At 40.7% G+C, this 23,108-nt stretch overlaps 1 protein-coding gene across 3 annotated transcripts in view; it reads left to right on the top strand.

The window, feature by feature from the left end:
* Positions 1-19,501, top strand: part of fads2 (fatty acid desaturase 2) — a 54,180-nt gene extending 34,679 nt beyond the window's left edge. For all 3 annotated transcript variants that reach the window (XM_043706020.1, XM_043706019.1, XM_043706021.1), the window contains 7 exons: positions 434-494; positions 588-664; positions 2,335-2,432; positions 3,776-3,872; positions 11,876-11,955; positions 15,061-15,186; positions 17,689-19,501. In XM_043706020.1, the coding sequence (XP_043561955.1) occupies positions 434-494; positions 588-664; positions 2,335-2,432; positions 3,776-3,872; positions 11,876-11,955; positions 15,061-15,186; positions 17,689-17,740 (591 nt within the window). In that variant the 3' untranslated portion in view covers positions 17,741-19,501. The remainder of the gene's footprint in view (positions 1-433; positions 495-587; positions 665-2,334; positions 2,433-3,775; positions 3,873-11,875; positions 11,956-15,060; positions 15,187-17,688) is intronic.
* Positions 19,502-23,108: the final 3,607 nt, after the last annotated feature.

The following is a 23,108-nucleotide window of genomic DNA, read 5'->3' as shown; positions in this document are numbered from 1 at the left end:
TAACTAATAGAAATATCAGGACGTTTGTTCATTCTCATTCCTACTGTTTTCAATTGCTCGTGAACTAACTGAAGCATCTGAATAATTGTATATAGAAGGGTGAGTTCACAGGCTGAATCCAGTTGAAAGTGTGGATGATGCATTTGCATGTAATATATATTTGATATTTTGTGACTTTATGTTTCTGGCGATTAACTTTGTTCATAGGCAGCATGGGTTGAAGAACCAGGGAGAAATGTTGTAACTCTATTGTTTCCTGCTAGTGTAGTACCCTCCTAGGAGTGTCAGACCACAAAACTACCTCAGTAGAATAATAGATACAGGGAAGAGAGTTGTGTGCTGAAGTCTAACTGAAGTTCTTAAATAATTTTATACTGAAGGCCCTGAGTGGCTACTAATCTGATTCCACCTAATTCCTCTTTCATCACTGTAGTTTGGAAAACGGAAGATCAAGTTTTTGCCTTACAACTATCAGCACGAATACTTTTTCCTCAGTAAGTATTGCTTGCTGGATCAGTCGGTGAGATGTTGTCGGTTATAACCATTGTTTACTGATGTGGTATCACTTTCTTGCTCTCTCTTTTTAGTTGGTCCACCCCTGTTAATCCCGGTGTATTTCTACATTCAGATAATGATGACCATGATTACTCGTCGAGATTGGGTGGTAAGTGCACCAGAATGTTTAATACGAGGTTTTGATTGTCTTCTCCTGCTTCCTACTGTATCCCACTTTGAATTTCATGCTTCCTTCCCTCCACAGACTGCCTGGTGGCAGACTGGTGCCCCTCATTCATGGAATGAACCCGAGAGGCATGTCTGAGAAATGCCAAAATTATCTAGACCTGTGGGGGAGGGGGGAGGCAGCATCGTGTTTCAACGGTTAGCACTGCTGCCTCACAGCACCAGGCATCCGGGTTTGATTCCAGCCTTGGGCAACTGTGTGGAGTTTGCACATTCTCTCCGTGTCTGTGTGGGTTTCCTCCAGGTGCTCCGGTTTCCTCCCACAATCCAAAGATGTGCAAATTAGGTGAATTGGCCATGCTAAATTCCCCACAGTGTTCAGGGGCGTGTAGGCTAAATGCATTCGTCAGGGGTAAATGTAGAGTAATAGGTTAAGGGAATGGGGTCTGGGTGGGTTACTCATCGGAGGGGTGGTGTGGACTTGTTGGGCCAAATGGCCTGTTTCCATACTGTTGGGATTCTGTGATTCTATGAATCTTCCCTGAAAAGAAACTCCACCTCTTCCTTGGTGCTGACACCTATCAGGTTGAGGCCTTAGTTATGAAGGAAATTCTGGGCTCCTGAACAGATATACCACTGTAGTTTACTGTGGCAGATGGAGATTGTGTCAGCTTTTGCTTGTGTATAAAATGATGTAATACAGGATGCACTTGAGAGTCACAGGTTGGTACCCAAATCCTGGGACTTGGAACCAAGGAAAGCCGGAGTTTCAGCTGGATGCTCAGGTATTGTACATTGCCTGTCGATTCCAGCCAATTCCATTCCTCAGCTCACTTCCTCAGGAAGGCAGCTAATATAGTCAAAGACCCCTCCCACCCCAATTATAATCTCTTTCAAACTCTTCCGAAGGGCAGAAAATACAAAAGTTTAAACACACATACAAACAGATTCAAGAACAGCTTCTTCTCTGCTATCATTAGACTTCTGAATGAATCTCTCAAATTGTAAACGTAATGTTGATCTGGCTCTTTGCGCACCTTTTCTGCAGATGTAACATTGTATTTCTTGCTCTGTTTTATTACCCTAATGCATTTTGTATGGTACAATCTGCTTGTACTGCACACAAAGCAAAACTTCTCACTGTAATAATGTACACGTGACAATAGTAAATCAGTTCAAATCAAATAGTATCCTGCACTTGACTGATCACATAAGTCACACTCAAAAATGTTTCAAATTATGTAATTTGAATAGAAGTGATAGCATAAGGTAAGACCTGAGTGTTGCACCATCTGGAATGATTTCATTTTCCAGACATCAGAGCAAATGACGCTTTTTGCTTTAATTATATAATAGCAATAACACACCCTAAACCTTTAACACGTTTCAATTAGAGTGGTGCTGGAAAAGCACAGCAGGTCAGGCAGCATCCAAGGAGCAAGAAAATTGACATTTTGGGCAAAAGCCCTTCATCAGGAATCCTGATTCCTGATGAAGGGCTTTTGCCCGAAACATCGATTTTCCTGCTCCTCAATGCTGCCTGACCTGCTGTGCTTTTCCAGCACCACTCTAATCTAAATTCTGGTTTCCAGCATCTGCAGTCCTCACTTTTGCCCCTTTAACACATTTCGTCTACTCCTTTCCATCCTGCAGGATCTTGCCTGGGCAACAACATACTACATCCGCTACTTCAACACCTATGTACCCTTTTATGGATTTTTTGGTTCCATACTATTTGTCATCTTTGTCAGGTATGTTAAGTTCAAAAGAATTATTTCTGTCGTTTCAGTCACAGCCACCAATATTACAGTTTTTGGATTATAAACTGAAGTGATACCATGTTTAAAAAGTTGGACTGCGCATAAAGGCTGATGTAGCATTTTGGAGCAAGGGAGAGGAGATGTGACTAATGCAAAAAAATGTATAAAGGACACGTTTACTCTCCTTTTCTCTTATCTCCATAGGCTATGCCTATGATTTAACTAGTTCATTATCAGGCAGTCCAATTGCATGTCCAACTATCCAACCTGCTGTAAATTCCTGTTGTTATTGGTAAAGCCCAGTTCAAATGGGCTTGTGAAAACTGCTATCAATTTGAAGTGGTTCTGTAAAATAACATGGAAACTGAAGTCACATTTTAGCCCCTCTGCCATTCTGTGAGATCATGGTAGATTACAAAGTTTTAACTACCATTGTCTCATCCTTTTGATCAATAAAACTCCACCTATCTCAGTTTTATAATTAACAATTGACTTCTGTTTGTGGAGAGAGTTCTAAGCTCCAACCACAACCAAAGAATTGTTTCTTGAGTTCACTCCTGAATGGCCTAGCTGTAAGCTTTAAACAATATCCCCTAAACTGAGCCTCCCTAACCAGAGGAAATAGATTTTCTCTATCTACCTATGCCCTCCCACATTACTGTCAGTCTGGGTTTGATGCTGAAGTCTTTGAAGTGAGACTTGAAGCCACAGCCTTCTGACTTTCAGTGCTACCAGCTGAATCACAGCTGACACCGATGGCTAGAGAGCTGCTTCAATTGGTCTTCATTTCTGTCAGCTCAAAGGGAGAGAGAGAGAGAAAGAAACAAAGAGCTTCCTCTTCATGATTGCGATTTACTAATCCGTCTAAGACGTATTTCTGTGTGGTCATTTGCTGAGGACAGGTTCTTGCTCTGTGATACCTTTTGAAGCTTGCAGTGTCTGAACTCTCACAGAGCAAAGACTCCCAATGGTCAATCAGTTCCTATGAAATGAGGGTAGATGCCTTGAGGAGAAGGAGATTGAAAGGCAGGGAGTTGAAGGGAAAATGTTGTCTGGTCCTGAATGATGTCTGTTTAAAGCAAAAAGTGCACCTAAAAGTGGTTTCCAAAGCTGTTTAACAACTACAGACTCTTGTGCTATGGTGGTAATGTTCCTATCTCTGAGCCAGTGGCCTGGGTTCCAGAAATGTGTCGTAACATTTCTGAATAGGTTGATTTTAAACACAAAAATAGGAAATAAAAACAGGTACTGGCTGTATTGGTATAGAAGCATTAGCATCAGAAGAATTTTGATAGTCGTTCGATGCTTGACTATTGTGCTGGTTCTCTCTGCAGGTTCATAGAGAGCCACTGGTTTGTGTGGGTGACCCAAATGAACCATATTCCTATGACCATTGATGATGAAAAGCACAAGGACTGGCTCACTATGCAGGTAACTCACAGTTAGCTTTGGAACATCCTTGTGGCAGTTTGTGACACTTTACATCATAAAAACCCCCAAAGCATCTGAGTTTTTGTCCTGGGCTCAACACCCTGTGGTCAGGGGTAATTCAGTGCCCCCTACACCCCTGCTGTAATTTTTAATGAGCTAGCAATGTTAGTAACCAGGCTGGCTGCCCAGATAAGGGTGGGAGGGCGAGTTCTTCAGGTTGGAGGGCTTTTAAAAGATCAGCAGTGCCACCATCAGAAGTGGTCAGTGCTGATTTAGGTAGCCTCAAAATGAAGGCACCTACTAAAGAGATTTTATAAGGTGCTAAATTTTAAAAGGCCCAAGCTACTAGATTATCATTGTGAAGGGGAAACTCCTTCTCCTGTGGCTGCAGCTGTGAACCATAGCAACACTGGGGGTGGGAGAGAGGGGCATCTTCACTGCCACTGTGGGACCCTAACCTGCATCTCAGAGCAGCGCAACTAAACTGTCTTGGAGCTAGAGCCAGGACCATGGTGGGAGACCAGATGGTTGTGTGCAATTGTAGATCCATTCATTTCCAATTCTGTATCCTTGGGTGAATGAAAGTTCTGCTCTAAATGTTTGTAGACACTGCCAGATTAGAATTTTGTATTCTTGTTAAAACTGCTCCCACTAACTTGTAGCAAGTACAGACAAGGCAGATAAGGAGGGTAACTTGCAAAAATGACCATTTCATTGCAGCTTTTCCAAGTGTCTGAAATTGCTGTCACCATTAAAATGACTATCTGCATTATAGAGTGCAAACCTGATTGATTAATTGTCATCATAAAACTTGCTGCATCAGTGAAAGTTTGATAAGGAAATCTACATTGTTTCTTTGAAAGTATATAATATGGCTGACTGGGGAAGGATAGGGCTATGCAGAGTCAATTCAGAATAGGATTGGCTTTGACCATAATGTCTCTCTGCTGATATGTCATTGTCTAGTCTCAAATGGAGGCTGACAATGTGAAAAGGTCCTGGAAGATGGTTTGTTGCCTACAGGACATCAGCAAAAGTTCATTATTTTCAGTAGAAACATGAGGAAACAAAGAGAAAAGAGACAAAACAGGAACTTTAATCAGCAGGATTCTTCCATGGGGTATTTTGTTTCTGTGAGTTTAATGTCACTTTGAGATGTGGTACATTAGATCCTCATTAATCTGCAGAGAAGCAACTTCAATTATTAATGGGTGCTAGCCTTTGTTCTGAGAAACAGATTGAATTATACGCCTGTTGCTCTTATCAATTTCAGCTTCAAATTGCACTTACTTTGTTCTTCAGAATATTAAGAATACAGAAAGGAGCTCATTAAAATATTCATGTAACATAATTAGAATGATTATGGTTGATTATAGTTTCATAATGATACAGAAGCGAGAAGACATGATCACATGGATCCATGTCAACTATTGTCAGAGAGAATTTGACAATTGCACAGGGCAGTGCTTCTCAAACTATTTTCCAATATAGCCCTATTTTAGCACTTGAAAATTAGCGTGACCCCTGACCTAGGAAAAACAACACAACATAGTTGCATTCAGTAACACATATAATCATTAATGTTCACAGGTTACAGATCAACATATTAATAGGTCAGTTAAATATGGAAATACTTAATGCACTTTATTTACTCATAAAAGTTTCAGCCATGCTATCCATATTCCCTTGTGGTGGAAGATTCAGTGACCCCTCTCTCTCCGTTCCCCCACATGCACTTTGCAAACAGCTTCGAAGGGTAAGGGGTGTTTGTGGGCTCACTGTTCGCCTCTTGCTGTTTAGTGGATATTCAGTGAGCCCATGATTGTTCTGACAGAATCTCCTCGCTACAGTCACTATTTCTGTCTCAGAGGACTGGGAGCTTGTCACCCCCAAATATAACCTCTGCAACCCCATCAGTATTCATGACCCAAAACCTCGGAATTCATAGAAGTAAGGGATCACAAATTGAAGGGATACTGCCATATGGTAAAACACAAGAAATCTTGATATAAAACTAAACAGAACAATGTAATTGGTGATCGATTTCATATCATATCATCAGATTTGCTGCTCATCAGAGTTTGAATAACTCAGCGTTGAAGATAACCAAATTCAGCATTAGTCATCCCAGTGGAAGCTAAGGATCACATTGGCTCAGTGTTACTGTGACAATTTGACATAGTTGCCCCAAAGATTCCATCAGATCAAGCTAAGGTTTTTACATTCTTGTTTAGCAGATATCTTTGTATCCTCTTTGGTCAGAGGTGAGGTCCCCAAAGACTGGAGAATAGCCAATGTTGTCCCATTGTTTAAAAAGGGTAACAGGAAGAATCCAGGAAATTACAAGCCTGTGAGCCTCACGTCAATGGTAGGGAAATTATTGGAAAAGATTCTCAGGGACAAGACCTATACACATTTAAAAACACATGGACTTATTAACGATAGACAGCATTTGTTTTTGTGAGGCAAGTTGTGCCTCACTAACTTCTACAAGGTTTTTGAGGAGGTGATGAAGATGTTTGAGGGAAAAGCAGTTGATGTTGTCTACATTAACGTCATTAAAGCCTTTGGGAAGGTCCCTCGGCAGACTGGTTCAAAAGGTGATATCACATGGTAATCGCGGGTGAGCTGGCAAGATGGACACAGGACTGACTTAGTCATAGGAAACAGAGGGAAGGATGCTTTTCAGAATGGAGGGTTGTGGCTAGTGGAGTTCTATCACAGGGATCAGTTCTGGGGCCTCTGCTCTTCATGGTCTGTATAAATGATGTGAAGGAAAACATGGCTAATCTAATTAGTAAGTTTGCAGATGACTCAAAGTTTAGTGGAGTTGCGGATAGTCAGAGGATACAGCAAGATATAGATCAGTTGGAAGCATAGGAAGAAAAATGACAGATGGAGTTTAATCCAGATAAATGTGAGGTGATACATTTTGGAAGGTCAAGTACAGGTGTAAATTATACAGTGAATAGCAGAACTCTTAGGAGTATTGATATGCAGAGGGATCTGGGTGTGCAGATCCACAGATCACTGAAGGTAGCAGCACAGGTAGATAAGGCAGTAATAAAGGTTTATGGCATGGTTGTCTCCATTAAAAGGGGCATTGAGTATAAAGATAGGCAAGTTAATCTGCTGATTTCCAGAACTTCAGTTAGACCACACTTGGAATATTGTGTACACTTCAGGTTACCACACCACCAGAAGGATGTGGATGCTTTGGAGAGGCTACAGAAAAGGCTTACCAGGATGTCACCTGGTATGGGGGATTTTAGCTGTGAAGAAAATTTGGGTAGACTGGGCTTGTTTTCACTGGAATGCAGGAGGTTGAGGGTTGACCTAATATAAGTTTACCAGATTGTGAATGGCATGGTTACAGCAGAAAGTAAAAGTCTTCTTCCAGGATGCAGGGGTCAATTACTATGGTACACAGGCTCAAGGTGCAGGGGTGGGGAGAAGTTTAAAAGAGATGTGTGAGGCAGGTTTTTCACACAGAGTGGTGAATGCCTGGAACATGCTACCAGAAGAGGTGAAGGAAGCAGACACAATAGCAGCATTCAAGAAATATAAGCATATTAAGGGAATGGAGGGATATGAAGACAGTTTTAGTATGGATGGGCAAAATGTATTAATACAGGCTTGGAGAGCCAAAGGGCCTGTTCCTGTAATGTATTGTTCTTTGTTCTTATATAGTTATATAAAAACAAAGTAGTGCAGATGAAGGAAATCTAAAACAAAGAGAAAATGCTGGAAAAACTTAGCAGATCAAACAGCAGATGTGGAGAGAGAAACAGAGTTAATGTTTTGGGTTCGATATGACATTTCTTCGGACCTTCTGAGCTCTCTTTCTCGCTCCACAGATGTTGGCAGGCCTGCTGAGTTTCCCAGCATTTTCTGTGTTTGATACAACATAGTGTCAGCCGTGCCTGGACTAGTGCAAGTAGAAGATATTCAATATCAGGAAGGCAATGATATTTCAGGTTAGTCACCATTAGGAACAACAGCATATAGAACAATACAGCACAGAACAGGCCCTTCGGTCCTCGATGTGCCAACCTGTAAGCTAATCTAAGCCCATCCCCCTACACTATCCCATCATCATTCTTATGCTTATCCAAGATCTGTTTAAATGCCCCTAATTGGGATTGAGTTAACTACATTGGCAGGCAGGGCATTCCATGCCCTTACTACTCTCTGAGTAAAGAACCTGCCTCTGACATCTGTCTTAAATTTATCACCCTTCAATTTGCAACTATGCCCCCTCGTACAAGCCGACATCATCATCCTAGGAAAAAGACTTTCACTCTCGACCCTATCTAATCCTCTGATCATCTCGTTTGTCTCTATTAAATCCTCTCTTAGCCTTCTTCTCTCCAATGAGAACAAACCCAAGTCCCTCAGCCTTTCCTCATGAGACCTTCCCTCCAGACCAGGAAACATTCTGGTAAATCTCCTCTGCACTATTTCCAATGCTTCCACATCTTTCCTGTAATGGGGCAACCAGAACTGTACACAATATTCCAAGTGAGGCCGCACCAGCATTTTGTATAGTTGCAGCATGACATCACGGCTCCAGAACTCAATACCTCTACCAATGAAACCTATCACACCGTATGCCTTCTTAACAGCACTATCACCCTGGGTCAACTTTCAGGGATCTATGTACATGGCCACCAAGATCCCTCTGCACATCCACACTACCAAGAATTTTTCCATTGACCCAATACCCTGCCTTCCTGTTATTCTTCCCAAAGTGAATCACCTCACATTTAGCTACATTGAACTCCATTTGCCACCTCTCAGCCCAATTCTGCAGTTTATCAAAGTTCCCTTGCAACCTGCAACATTCTTCCACACTGTCCACCACTCCACTGACTTTAGTGTCATCTGCAAACTTACTACCCCATCCACCAATGCCTGTTGTCCAAGTCATTTATATAAATGACAAACAGCAGTTGTCCCAAAACAGATCTTTGTCGCATACCACTAGTAACCGGACTCCAGGTTGAATATTTTCCATCAACCACCACTCACTGCCTTCTTACAGAAAGCCAGTTTCTAATCCAAACTACTAAATCACCCTCAATCCTGTGCCTCCGCATTTGTCCAAAAGCCTACTATGTGGAACCTTATCAAAGGCTTTACTGAAGTCCATGTACACCAAGTCAACTGCCCTACCCTTATCCACATGTTTGGTCACCTTCTCAAAAAACTCAGTGAGATTTGTGAGACACAACCTTCCTTTGATGAAATCATGTTGACTATCTCCAATCAAATTGTCATTTTCTAGATGATTATAAATCCTATCTCTTATAATCCTTTCCAAAACCTTTCCCACAACAGATGAAAGGCTCACCGGTCTTTAATTGCCTGGGTCATCTCTACTGCCCTTCTTGAACAAGGGCACAACAGTTGCAATCTCCAGTCCTCTGATACTAAACCTGTAGACAATGACAACTCAAAGATCAAGGCCAAAGGCTCCACCATCTCCTCCCTAGCTTCCCAGAGAATTCTCAGATAAATCCCATCCGGCCCAGGGGACGTATCTACTTTCACACTTTCTAGAATTTATAACACCTCCTCCTTAATAATCTCAATCCTTTCTAGTATAAGAGCCCGTATCTCTGTCTTCCTACAGAAGAAACACAGGAACAAAATCTGAAATCTGAAATCAGGATTGGAAATACTATGCTAACTCTGCAGACTCGGTAAAGAGGGAAACGAGAGTTAATGTATCTTGTCTGTGACCTTTCATTAGAGCTCGAAAGAAAAATAAGAATAAGAGAAGAGAACACTGCAGTGGCCTATATCACTCAGGCCTGTATTCTGGGAGCATTGTGTGATGTTGTATTTGATTAATGTTCCTGTGTATGACGCTGTGAACTGCTCAGATGAGTTTTTGCTTATGATCCTCCAGGTTGTGAATTCCCTATCTTCAGTAAAAGTTCAGAAGTTCAAAACAAGCCAGTCATTGTTCCTACAATGCTTGATGATTTACCTGTTTTGCCAGGAAGATAAGTGTAGGTTTTGGGGGTCAAATGTTGATGCTAGTGTCCTAGGGAAAGAGGAATGATAACATCCATTGCTTGAATTAATCGCTTCATTTTCGGAGGACAAGTGAAATATTCTGCTGCTAGAACCATTAGATCATTATGAAACATCTTGATAGCTTACTTATAGATGTTCTTTTATCCCTTCCAAGTGAGACCATTCAGTAAACAACTTAGAGACTGCTTGCACTATTTAATTTGCACTGATATGACATGGTTTGGGATCCGATCTGTAATTAATGTCTTAAGAGGCTGGAGGTCATTTTGAACCTATGAAACTAGTCATTTGGCCCAATGCATCAGTTTCTTTTCATGGCATTTAGTCTGAAACAACTTTTCAAAAGGGAACTGGATTCGTTCCTATGAATATTGCTGATTAAGTGAGATTAACAGTAGTGATGACAATGACCTCCTCAAATTTGTTTGATTGACTTTGGAGAGGATTCCCATTGTTATCCCTGAATTGTCCTGGAGTTTTCTTTTCCACTTTTTTGCTACTTCCAGGAAATTTCTGACAGGGATCATGTGTAAATGATGAATAGGGAATCTACTAAGTCAAGGTGGGGTAGACATGCTGGACCAGTTAACTCTTTCCTGACCTTTTTGCATGGTTTTTCTCCACATATCCATTATGCTCCAGCATTCCTCTTCTTCGAACATAGACTAGGCTACAGATGTCAGACCAACTTCAGGCAGATATAACACCAATAAAGGAGCATACAGCTAGTGAAACAGAAAAGAGTAGGACATTCAATTCTTTGAGTTTGCTCCATCATTCAGTTGGATGGCATTTCATCTGTATCTAAACTCCATCCACCCATCTTAGGTCCATAATTCTTAATAGTCGTGCTGAAGAAAAATCTATCAGTCCTGGTCTTCAAATTGTGGATATGCCTAGACTCAGCAGCTTGCTCAGGAGATAATATCAGTTTTCCACTACCCTTTGTGTGAAGAAATAATTCTGACATCATTCCTCATCAACTTAACTCTAATTTTAAGGTCCTTGTTCAAAGTTTCCCAGCAGCGGAAGTAATTTCTCTCTCCATTTTGTTAAATCTAAAACACTTTAAACAATTCAATTAGATCACTCCTCAAGGTTCTGTAATCAAGAGGATATAAACATAGTAAGGGAATTTGTCCTGATAATTTTACTCATTTAGCTCTGATATCATTCTTGTAAATCCAAATTACACTTTCTCCAAAGCAACTGTATCCTTCCTGATGTGCAGAGGCTGAATAAATGCAGTATTCCAGGTTGAGTCTAATCAGAACAAAGGGTGGTTTAGCCTGTAATTTAGAAACTTGCAGAGTAACACTGGTGTATCGGTCACGTGTCACTCTATACAAGTACAACGTCACATCCCATGAATGAATGGAAAGAAGTACCTGAATACGGCAACCCAACTCAAGAATTTGGTAATGATGTAGAACTTATTTCCAAAACAAACATGGTTGATAGTTCACTTGTCACTGTCTCCTGAACTACAAGTTGGGATTTCACAGAGCAAGTCAGAGAAGCACATAATGTGATTCAGCTGAAGTCAACAAACCTGCTCTGTATTTTTCCTCACTCTTGTCAACAAAACAAATATAGTGAGAGTAGCTTTGTAAGAAAGACAGCTCAATTGTCTGACATTGAACCAAGCAGAGCTCTAATATATTTAGTCAATGAGCTGTAGCATTGAAATGTAGAGGACATCTTTAGCAGTTCATAGCATCATAAAATCCCTACAACGTAGAAACAGGCCATTCAGCTCATCAAGTTAACACTGACCCTCTGAAGAGCATCCCACCCAAACCCTATAATTGTCTGGAGGAAACACATGCAAATGTGGGGAGAAAATGCGAACACCACACAGACAGCTGCCCAATGCTGGAATTTAAAGTTAGGACAACAGGTTTCATCATTGTCTTTCAGGATGGCTAATAATCTATATTCTATTTTTGACTCTCCAGTTGGACTCCACATGTAATATTGAACAATCTTCCTTCAATGACTGGTTTAGTGGCCATCTCAACTTCCAGATTGAGCACCAGTAAGTGAATAGGAAACATTTCTAAGATGGGTTAGGTTTTGTTGGTGGGGTGCTGGTGGTGATGGTGGCAGTGATGGTGTGAGGGTGTGCTGCAGGGGGAACGTTTGCAGCTACCTCTTGAAGACCAAGGTCAGAATCAAACCTGATTGATTGGATTTTCTCAAAGACTTCTAAATAAAGTATACTTTCTGTGCCACAATTCTGTGCAAAATTGTGTTGTGTTGAGAAACTTGCTTTACCTTAATAAATGAAGCAATGACTTAAATAATTGATACATATATATGAAAATTATTTCCTGTTTTACTTTCCGAAATCTCTGAAACATGCTGTTTCATTGATGATTCTGATTTTAATTACTTATTTCATCGACTGCAATATTGTAGAACTACCTGAACAGAGTTATTAACACACAAATTCCATGTTTCATATTGTGAAGCTTATACTGACATTCATATTTTGTCAGATAGTTTACATATAAGATACACATTGAGTAACAGTTGACTGTCTTCTTTACCTGATCATGTCCCTATTTGGCATTGAGAGGCACTGTGAGAATGCCATTAGAAAATAGCCAATGTCAAGCCATAGAATCATAGACTCCCTACAGTGTGGAGGCAGGCCATTTGGCCCGTCGATTCTACACTGACCTTCCAAAGAGCCTCCCACCCAGACACACCCCAACCCTATCCCCTTAAACTTGCAATTCCCCTGGCTAATCTACCTAGCCTGTACATCCCAAGGACACAATGGGCAATTTAGCTTGGCCAATCCACCATCTTTGGTCTATGGGTGGAATCCGGAGCACCTGGAATAAATCCATGCAGGCACAGGGAGAATGTGCAAACTCCATACAGACAGTGACCTAAGGGTGGAATCAAACCCAGGACCCTGATACTATGAAGCAACAATGCTAACTACTGAGCCTGCATGCCACCCTGAAGTGGTGCAGGTGCTGGAGAAACTGATGTTCGTTCCAGAAAAGTTGGCACAATAGTTATCTAAACAGATTCTGATTATGTGGATCTATAGCATGTATGATACTTGCTTTGGTGCTTTCAAGCTGCCTTGGTGGTTAAAGGGATGCATCCAGTGTCATGGAGCAGGTATCTTACCACTCATTCTTCTAAATGCCAATGAAAATAGGCTCAACATGCCGAATCTAGCCTTATAAAATAACTCCTTCATCAAGCAAACCTTCTCTGAACTGTTCCTTTTACAAATATATTCCTTCTTAAGTAAGAAAACTTCAACTATACACCAGACCTCACACATGGGCTCAATAAATCCCTGTTTCGCAAGCAGAATCTCCCTACTTTTACAATTGGTTCATCATACAATAGAAGTAAATATTCAATTGGCCTTCCTAATCACTTGCTGCATCTGCATACCAACATTACATCATGTACCAGGACACCCAAAGTAGTGTCCTTGGTCTGGATTTTTCACTGGCCAGATAGTGGCAATACCAATGTAGACAGGACCCCATGGAATCCTCATCATAGCAGAGTCTGAAGGAATTGCCCAGAAAATGTAATTGTCCACTGAGATATTTCTCTAAATTTTGAATGTCTCCATTTTAATCAGAGACTTTAGATGTTTCTGATGAAATTACATAATATAGTTACTAAGGAAAAGTTAGACTATTAAATACATTGCTAAGTAACCATTGGCAGACTCTATTCTTAACACACACCCACAACGACACCTCTCCCAGACCATCTGAACCACACAGACTCTGACCCAGATGGGAATGGACACCCCTTACCCCCACCCCAAACCACCCCCCACCAAAATTCCTTTACTAAGAGATCATTAATGAATTCTGTCTGATTGTGCATTGACAGATCTAAAGTAGTCTGCTCCATAGTTCGCTCTAAAGTGTACTGCTGTAAGAAATTGTTCCAAATACACTCAATCAGCTCATTTTCCAGGTTATTGTTCTAAAATGATTCATTAAATCTCTATGAAAATTAAAATCACCCATGATGGTTGCAATGTCCATCTTACATGGGTGATTAATTACACAAAGCCTTGTAATAATCCACATTGCCACATGGACTGCAGTGATTCAACAAGGCACCACCCTCTCACAAGCAACCAGAGCTGATTAATATTGCCAGTCTCAACCAGTGACACCCCCATCCTGTGAATGAAGAAAAAGCATGGCTTGTTGCCAAGAACTCAGATGTTCCTGTCTGAGGAATATTTTATGAGGTGAAGGCTTTAAATGCTGATTGTGTAAGCTGTAGAGAACTTGCTAATAATTTGGAGGCTGCATTTTATCTCCACAGTTTGGGACTTAGCATACACTTTGACAATAGTTTTAGTTTACTTGCTTTCTTTGTAACAAAATAATGAGATTTGTTCATGATTAAAATGTGTGTACTGCTTTCTTCAACTGAGACTGATTTGGATGTTGTGAGAGTTATGGACCTTGAAGATATCTGTAACATATTCGAGCTGGGGGATGGGAGAACTGTCAGGCAGCTGGCCAGTTCCATTCGATGGTTTGGTGCATTCCCAAGGCTAGGCTCTTCATTAACATGCTGTTTGCGAGCTGCAGGCCAAACCTAGGCTTCCTACTGCTGCTCGCTGGCTTTGGGACTGCAGAAAGGCTGACAGGAAAGCAGTCCAGGGAGACAAAGGCCCACCTTCTTTTGTGGAACTTGTATGCTCCCTGGATCCACAAAATAAATTTTTCACATAACGGTTTTTTTCTGGCTGTCTTGATACAACGGAACGTTACATCTGGCACAATGTATGGTATATGAGCCCGATTGCTAAGAGAAATGAAGTCTCAGCCTGATGCTGGTAAATGTCTAGGTCCTGCCCCAGAAGGCCCTGATAACATAGAGTGCTGAGCAGAATCAGTGCAGTAAGTTTATCAAATAAATTGATTTTGATTCTACTGATTCTGCTAGATGAGTTTCAACTCATCATGTTGCCTTAAGCAGCACCAAAGAAAGAAAGAACCTAAGGCTGGAATGGGGTTCAAGGAAAAGGGGCCATACTTCTTGGCTCCAGTTGAAATATTAGCCAAACACCTGCCTCCTTTATAAATGACAGCTTTTAATTGTATTTTCTGTAATCCCCATTCTTTTCCAGTCTTTTCCCAACAATGCCACGTCACAATTACTACAAAATTGCCCCTTTGGTGAAATCACTGTGTAACAAGCATGGCTTGAACTACCAAGTGAAGCCTTTATTGCAAGCCTTCAAGGATATTATAGGGTAAGTAATGTTCACACCATTATCACCATGACATTTGTTGTCAAATGCCCAGTTTTCATAAGTTGACATTTTAGCTCTCAATTGTTGGGAAATTAAAGATGGACCCTAATTTCCTTAAATAGTTTTAATATACACACATGCACACAACCTCAAGATTATCAGGGTAAAGATGTTCAACCGTCTTCCTATAATACAGTTAAAAACTGAAAATTATTCTGTTTCAAAATAATGTGTTCTTATGATCTACTTGGGTAATTTGCTGAAGCCAAAGAGAGTCTTAAGAGAGTTAACTAAGCATTCATATAGATTGTCGCAAGTCTGCTGGAAACCATTCATGTTTAAGAGGAATCCAAACATCTAGCAATTTACAACATGAAAAGATTTCATATGTTTCAATAAAAATGTGTACAAAAATAAATTAAACAGCACTAACAACTTAACACTATAACTCATAAAGTCCTATACTGTAAATTCAGTTCTATTTGTTACTTCCTCCAAGACTTCAATTTACTTATAAAATCTTGAAAGTTCATTCCCTTCTTTAGGGATCAACCCAAAGGTATGCCTTTGAAATTTACTTTCATTCTCCTCAGTATTCCAGGTTTCTCCAAGGTACAAGATTTTTGAGGATCAATCCATTCACGTTTAGCTAAGTGACATTCCAACATTTCCTTAAAGACCTAAGGTGCTTTGCTGGCTGCCAGAAGATAACCAATTTCCCTCTCTCAGTCCTTCTAACTTTGCTGATTGATATCTGCCACAAGGCTCTGTGAGGACCACTGGAGATCACTTTCTCCAAGTTTCAACTAGGCAAAACTTCCAGCTTCTTTGCCTGACATAAAATCTAACTGAGCTTGAGCCCTGATCCACATTCCATGTGGGGGAGGAATAAAGTTAGGATCATCAAGTGTACGCCTGCCTAACATTCGTCTCCTTTAACTGTGCCAAGTCAATGAGCTCCTGTTTATAGAGTCATTGGGATGTACAGCATGGAAACAGACCCTTCGGTCCAACCCGTCCATGCCGACCAGATATCCCAACCCAATCTAGTCTCACCTGCCAGCACCCGGCCCATATCCCTCCAAACCCTTCCTGTTCATATACCCATCCAAATGCCTTTTAAATGTTGTAATTATACCAGCCTCCACCACATCCTCTGGCAGCTCATTCCACACACGTACCACTCTCTGCATGAAAAAGTTGCCCTTTAGGTCTCTTTTATATCTTTCCCCTCTCACCCTAAACCCATGCCCTCTAGTTCTGAACTCCCTCACCCCAGGGAAAAGACTTAGTCTATTTATCCTATCCATGCACCTTTGTACTAAGCCAAAACCACAGCTTCCTTTGTGAGGAAAAACAGCATAACCATCTAAGTCCCTGAGCTTATCTCCATGACAGTGTGGTATATTTAGAATGAGACAGAACATAAAAACAAGCTAATTAGCTTTACCTTCAACACAACTGTTTAATTCTGTAACCCATGTGAATAATTTATCATTAATGGAGTTTCATCACACCCCTCTCCTGGAAAACGTTGGCCCAGGTAACAAACCTTCACATTTACATGGCTTTTAACTTTATTTTCACCTAGAGAATACATGAGCAGTTTAATATTCTGATTTAAATCAAGGGTAGACCTTCTGGCTTCATTAAGCTCAGAGAAGACCCTGATAGTTTATTTGCCCACACCACAAACTCTGATTTTGTAAGATTCACATGGATTACCTTTTAACTTTTTGCCTTTACTTTAGGGGTCTTCATAATTTTTCTTCCCAGGGTTTTCTGTTATATTACATTTAACTTGAAACCATAAAAATAGATAATTCTGACGAATGTAAAAAAAAACTTGCTGAGATTTTCCAGCAATTTCTGTTTTTGTTTATGACAGAATATAGTTGGTAATGTAAAGTGTTGGCTGGAAGAAATTAATCATGCCTGAGCATACATGCCAACTGTGCTTTGTATTTGTCTCACTTTACTACTGTCTATTTGATATCCACTCCCAGTTAAATCCAGGCTAAAGGTTATGATATCTTGTCTAAGAACCCTACATTAGGCATACAGAATATGATGAAAAGCTTAAATCCTAATACTAATTCTTGGAGATACCATTCATGGTGACAATAAGTCCAAGAAGACCTCTTTTTATCCCTTCTTTTGTACATCTTTTGTTAACTGAATTAAGCATGCCTAACCAATTTGGTTATAGGCCCACAGGTTTAATTGGAAGCACACTAGCTTTCGGACCGATGCTCTGAAGTGTGTTTCCAATTAAACCTGTTGGCCTATAACCTGGTGTTGTGTGATTTTTTAACTTTGTACACCCCAGTCCAACACCGGCATCTCCAAATCCTAACCAACTTGGATTTTGATTCACATGTGCTAACTGTTCATAAGCAGTCAAATATAAGTGGTCCTATTTAAATTTCCTTAATATTTTGTGCATTGAGTTTAATTAAATGTGCCAATGATTTGTCTGATATGCCACTTTTCTCCTCCCAGGTCCCTGAAGAAATCTGGTGATCTGTGGTTGGATGCATACCTCAACAAATGAGGCTACTCAATGAATCCTCACTCCTCTCTCTCCCTGTCCCTGTCAGAATTCCAGTACTGCGTTGGAGTTCCTGTTTCTCTGAGTTTGTGTCCATCTCAAGTGGTTTTCTGCAGTATAAGAGGATGCTGCCACTGGCTTTCTGCATGACCTGACAATTGACTTGATTCTCAATTCATGGCTGGTGAAGAACACCTTGAAGTAAATTGTTCTGTTCCCCCTTCTCCACCGCCCTTCCCTGTTCAAGCATTGGCAGGTATCCACTGCCAATGGAGCAGACTATATTTTAATTAGATGAGACAAATGTAGGACAATGGGCTTGATTTTATTTTAATTTAGTGTGTTTACTGACACTAAGCAAGAAAGTTTTTCATGTTGTGATACCTCTAGTGTACTTTGTGGAGTAGAACAAGAAGTTATTACTGCATCAGCTGTGTAAATATTTAACCTTCAGTTAAATGTGCATCTGACATGCTCCACTGTAACCATAACCATTTAATAGGGGAGATCATGCAGTCATACAGAACAGAAACAGATCCTTCGGTCCAATTTGTCCACATCAACCAAGTTTCTAAACTAAGGTGTCAAAGAGGGATTACGTTGCATGATGCCAGTTCATCTTTTCCATCTAACTCTGGCAGGCCATTGTTTACTTAAATTGGTCTTTTGAAGATGTTGTTGATATTAATGCTGACACCTTAGTCACAGGCAAAGGTTGAGAATCTGCATTCCTTCTCTTTCGCAAACATTCCAAATAGTAACAGGTTGCTGTGATAGTACTGTTTCCAGAGTGGCCCTTATGGATGAGGTTGGGCAGATGGGATGCGACCAGCCTGACTACCAGCTGTAGTTACAGCATTGCCAAGTGTGCTTCAGAGTCTTACAAAGCAGGACGACCTGGGGTTCATGTGTCCAGTGCACACTGATCTCAGTTAAAGTGTCAATCTGATGATATCTGTACATCTGTATTGGCACATGTTTCAGTGGAGTTTGTAGCATAATCAGACACCAAACTTCTGACTGATTTAGGCTGCCACATTTAATATTAATAGACCAGATCGAAGGAAACAATTGTTGATTCTTGCCCGTGAATTCCCCTGCTGCCAAATGCTTTTGTGTTGATCTAGTTGAGGACATGATTAGATGCTCCTTTATGTCCGTTGGAGTCACAGAGTTTGCGTTCATTAAATATCAAGACGGACGCCTGGGATGGGATACCAAAGGGCATCTATGCCCATTGCACCTATACCCCAGCACAAAGTGCTGCCTCATGAACAGGTTATAGATTGGGGACAGAGGGTTAAATGGCTGCTACCTCTTGTTCAACACACACATACAGAGAAACAGAATGGAAGTAACATATTACCCATACATTAGGTGGTACACAAAGTAGATAAAATCAAGCCCTGCAATCCATTTACAAGAAAATATTAAAATTTCTACAAATGACCTGAGGAATGAATGGTTCTGTGGCAGTTTGGAGTGAGTTTCAATGATCTATGTCAGTTTGAAGTATGACATTTGGAAAATGTCAGTTCAAGCTGCCATTGACTCATTCTCGCTAAACTCTATTCCTTCCCTGCTTTCTGCAACCATGATCAATAGGTTCCCAACTTCTGTATTTGTCATGTGTCTCTACACATGATTTCTTATCCTAACAGGCAAAAGTCTCTTTCAGTCGTGTCTGTCCATAATTTATAGTAATGAGGAGGACAATGGTATAGGTAATTTTTTAAAATAAAATTACTAATCCTGTTTCTGGCATAATTGAAATAATTGTTGATTCTTTTTAATCTTCCCCATTCATTATTGAATATTTTTAACAAAGAATGCATTCTTTAACTAACATTAACAGCAGCATTACTTACTCACCCTACTGGGTACACATATACTATGCTGAATCCAGTTTCTGTCTGAGTTGCTTTGACAATAAACACCCCCTCACTATGCTTTCTCAATATAGAAACTAGGTTCTACACTAAGAGTAGAAAGTGAGGACTGCAGATGCTGGAGATCAGAGCTGAAAATGTGTTGCTGGAAAAGCGCAGCAGGTCAGGCAGCATCCAAGGAACAGGAGAATCGACGTTTCGGGCATAAGCCTGTTCCTAGGATGCTGCCTGACCTGCTGCGCTTTTCCAGCAACACATTTTCAGCTCTACACTAAGAGTCTACAGTTGCTCTCAGTGGCACAGACAAGATAAAGACAATAATGTCTCTGAGATATGAAGTGACCACTAACTAAACGTGGTTGAATGTCTTTGCGTTATTGAACTGAGCTATGGCACATGGAAAGGAGAGACTGTTTCTGAATACTAGACTGACATTCAGAGGGATGGTGATGTCTGATGTGTGTGGACCCCTTGGAGTTCTTTCAACATTCTCCTTCGCTGTCACATACAGACAGTGCTCTCTGTAAGGCTTATAAACAGCTATCTTTGTTTTGGGAATAACACAGAGTATGATTTGCTGAATTTAAAACGAATGGAAGAGGAAAAGCCTGAAATATTGGTAATTTTAAGCTTCAAAACAGTTGATTTCCAAGAGTACGATTCCAAAAGTGACATGATCATTATGGAAAATGAAAAACAGGTATTCATTGTATGTTTTAAAAGAACGTCCCAACCCAATACTGACTGGCCTAAAGCATGCCCATCATAGCTTGGGTAACAACAGAGTGTGGCCTGACCATAGCGATTCCCACAATCAAGCTCTGATTCTGATGAGAGGTAATTGTCATTTGGACAAGTAACTTACGATCTGATGCAGGCACTACGCTGTATCCCAGAAACGATCTTCTGCACTCCTTACTAAATCTCCAGAATTAGCAGCATTGTGTCTGCTAAAAATAAGTTGTCATCAAGATGAAACTACAAATTCATGCTAAAACAGATAATGTGACATTTTGTTGTAGACAGTTCTTAAACATTCCAACTCCCCTTGATATCCCATGGCATTGTCACTGCTGAGTCTCTACCATCAGGATGAGCCATGTACATATTACTCTTGTAGGTTAGAGGCTTGGAAATGTGTACCAAGTGTCTCGCCTCCTGTTTCCTCAAAGCCTATCCAGCATCTACACAGCATAAACTAGCTCTGTGCTGGAATACTCCACATTTGACCTGGATGGGTTCAGATACAACGCTACCACATGAAACTTGACACAATCTGAGGCAAAACAATTACTTGATCAGCAGCCCATCCACAGCCATAATTGTTACTTCCTGCAACTACTGTGTGTATGAAGGCTGCAATAAATATCATCCAAATGGGTGATGATATTGGATGAAATATGATCCAATATGATATTGAAGGAAAAGGATATGCAATTTCCTTCCACATGTATATTCCAAAATGCATTTGGAAGGAAATGAGCAACAACAATGTGGGAGTACCATCATCTCCAACTTCCCATATGTTATCCTGTTCATTGTTGCTGATCACACTCCCAACTTAACAGCATTGTGGGATATCTTCACCACACGAACTGCACTATGACCAAGTACCTTCACCCACAGAAATGCAATGCTTTTCTTAAGGGCAACCAGGGATGTGCACTACATGCTGGCTTTGCAGGTGAGGACTACATTCTGATAATAATTTAAAATAGGCCTGACAGGAGATGAGAGAATATCTGGTGGGGAATAGGTATTAGATTCTTCAATTTAATATCTCAGGACAATGTTCTCAAACATGTGGAACATATTGCAGTCAGCCATAATATGATTTTTATAGTCTGTAAACATTTAACTAAATTTTCTTCAATGTTTTCTGCAGTTGAACCACATTTTTTTTTGTGTGGGAGCAAAATTGGCAGATTATCTATTGGTGTTCATATATTTGATATGATCCACATTTCAACAGAGAAGTGATGGAGAGTTCTGGTACAGCCTCCCTATGCTGATAATTCCGCCTGTTACACATACCTGGGCTCAGGGGAAGCATGAATGGTCCCAAGCAAGGGATCAATCTCTCAAAAGGTAACTGGTCAAATACAGGCCTTGACTTCCACACCAAAATTGTACAATGCCTCTGCCTTATCCAATTTCTCCCCATCTGACTTGCATTCATATTTTTGACATTTATATCCCTCTTGGATTCTGCTCCAATTGTCCTGCAGATAAGCCACATCTATTTCACCTCCCCAGTTATCAAAATAACATTTATGACTGGGTTAGCACAGCACTCTCCTAAACAATTCAACTGTAGTGCTAATAGTAGAACAGAAACCACAACATTTGGGCCCTGACTCTTTATGGCAGTGATCCAATCTATTTAATCATGACCCAGTGTCAGCACAGTCTGAACTGATTTTTGAAAGAAATTGTTCATGGGATGTTGGCATTGCTGGCTGGGCCAGCATTGATTGTTCATCTCTAGTTCCCCTTGAGAAAGTTGGGGTGTGCAGTCTTGTTGAACTGCTGAAATCCAAATGGTGTAAGTACATCCACAAATGGCCTTCAGGAGGAAGCTTCAGGATGACCCACTGACGGAACACCAATATATTTCCAAATCAGAATGGTAAGTGGCTTGCAGGTCGTGGTGTTCCCTTGCAACTACTTTCGCTGTTCTAGATGTTAGTGGTCATAGGTTTGGAAGGTAAAGGTGCTGACAAAGCAGCTTTGGTGAAGTTCTGTCGTGCATCTTGTAGATAGTACACATTGCTGCTACTGAGTGCCAGTGGTGGATGGAGCGGATGTTTGTGGATGTGATGCTAATCATCCTCCTGGCTTGTGCCTTGTAGATGATGGACAAGCTTTGGGAAATTAGGAGGTGAGTTCCTTGCTGCAGGATTCCTAGCCTTTGATCCACCCTTGTGGGCACAAAATGTTATTCTTGTCTGGTTCAGTTTCTGCTTAATGGTAAACCTCACAATATTGATAGTGGGGAATTTAGCAATGGTGATGTAGAGGGGAAAAAGCACTGATAAAATTATGTTTTTCTGCCAAGTGTGGAGGATAGGAAGCATGGGATAAGGCAACCCCCAAGGCAATATCAGAAGGATAGCTGGCCTCTTGTGGCACAGTGATAGTGTTCCTATCTCTAAACTAGAAAGTCTAGGTTCAAGTTGCACTATCCCAGAGGTATGCTTGAACTGGTTGTTTCAGTAGGACAGTGTCTAAGTGAATATGGGATAATAAAACAAGTTTTCCATCAATATGGTTAGAATCAAAAGCCTAATAACCCCATTGCTTTTTCACAGATGAACCCCCACCTTTCTGCTTTCTACTATACTATAAAACTCTCTCACCCGGCAACATCTACAATCGTCTCTTCTATCCCTTTAAGTTGTTCATTTCAGTGACTTCAGTCAGTAACTTCTCAGCAAGTTGATTTCTTTTAGAATGCAAGTTTCCATCTCACTGATCTCTTA

Source organism: Chiloscyllium plagiosum, chromosome 16, assembly GCF_004010195.1.
Source record: "Chiloscyllium plagiosum isolate BGI_BamShark_2017 chromosome 16, ASM401019v2, whole genome shotgun sequence".
In the NCBI taxonomy this organism is placed as follows: Eukaryota; Metazoa; Chordata; class Chondrichthyes; order Orectolobiformes; family Hemiscylliidae; genus Chiloscyllium; species Chiloscyllium plagiosum.
This window is presented reverse-complemented; position numbering and strand designations above follow the sequence as displayed.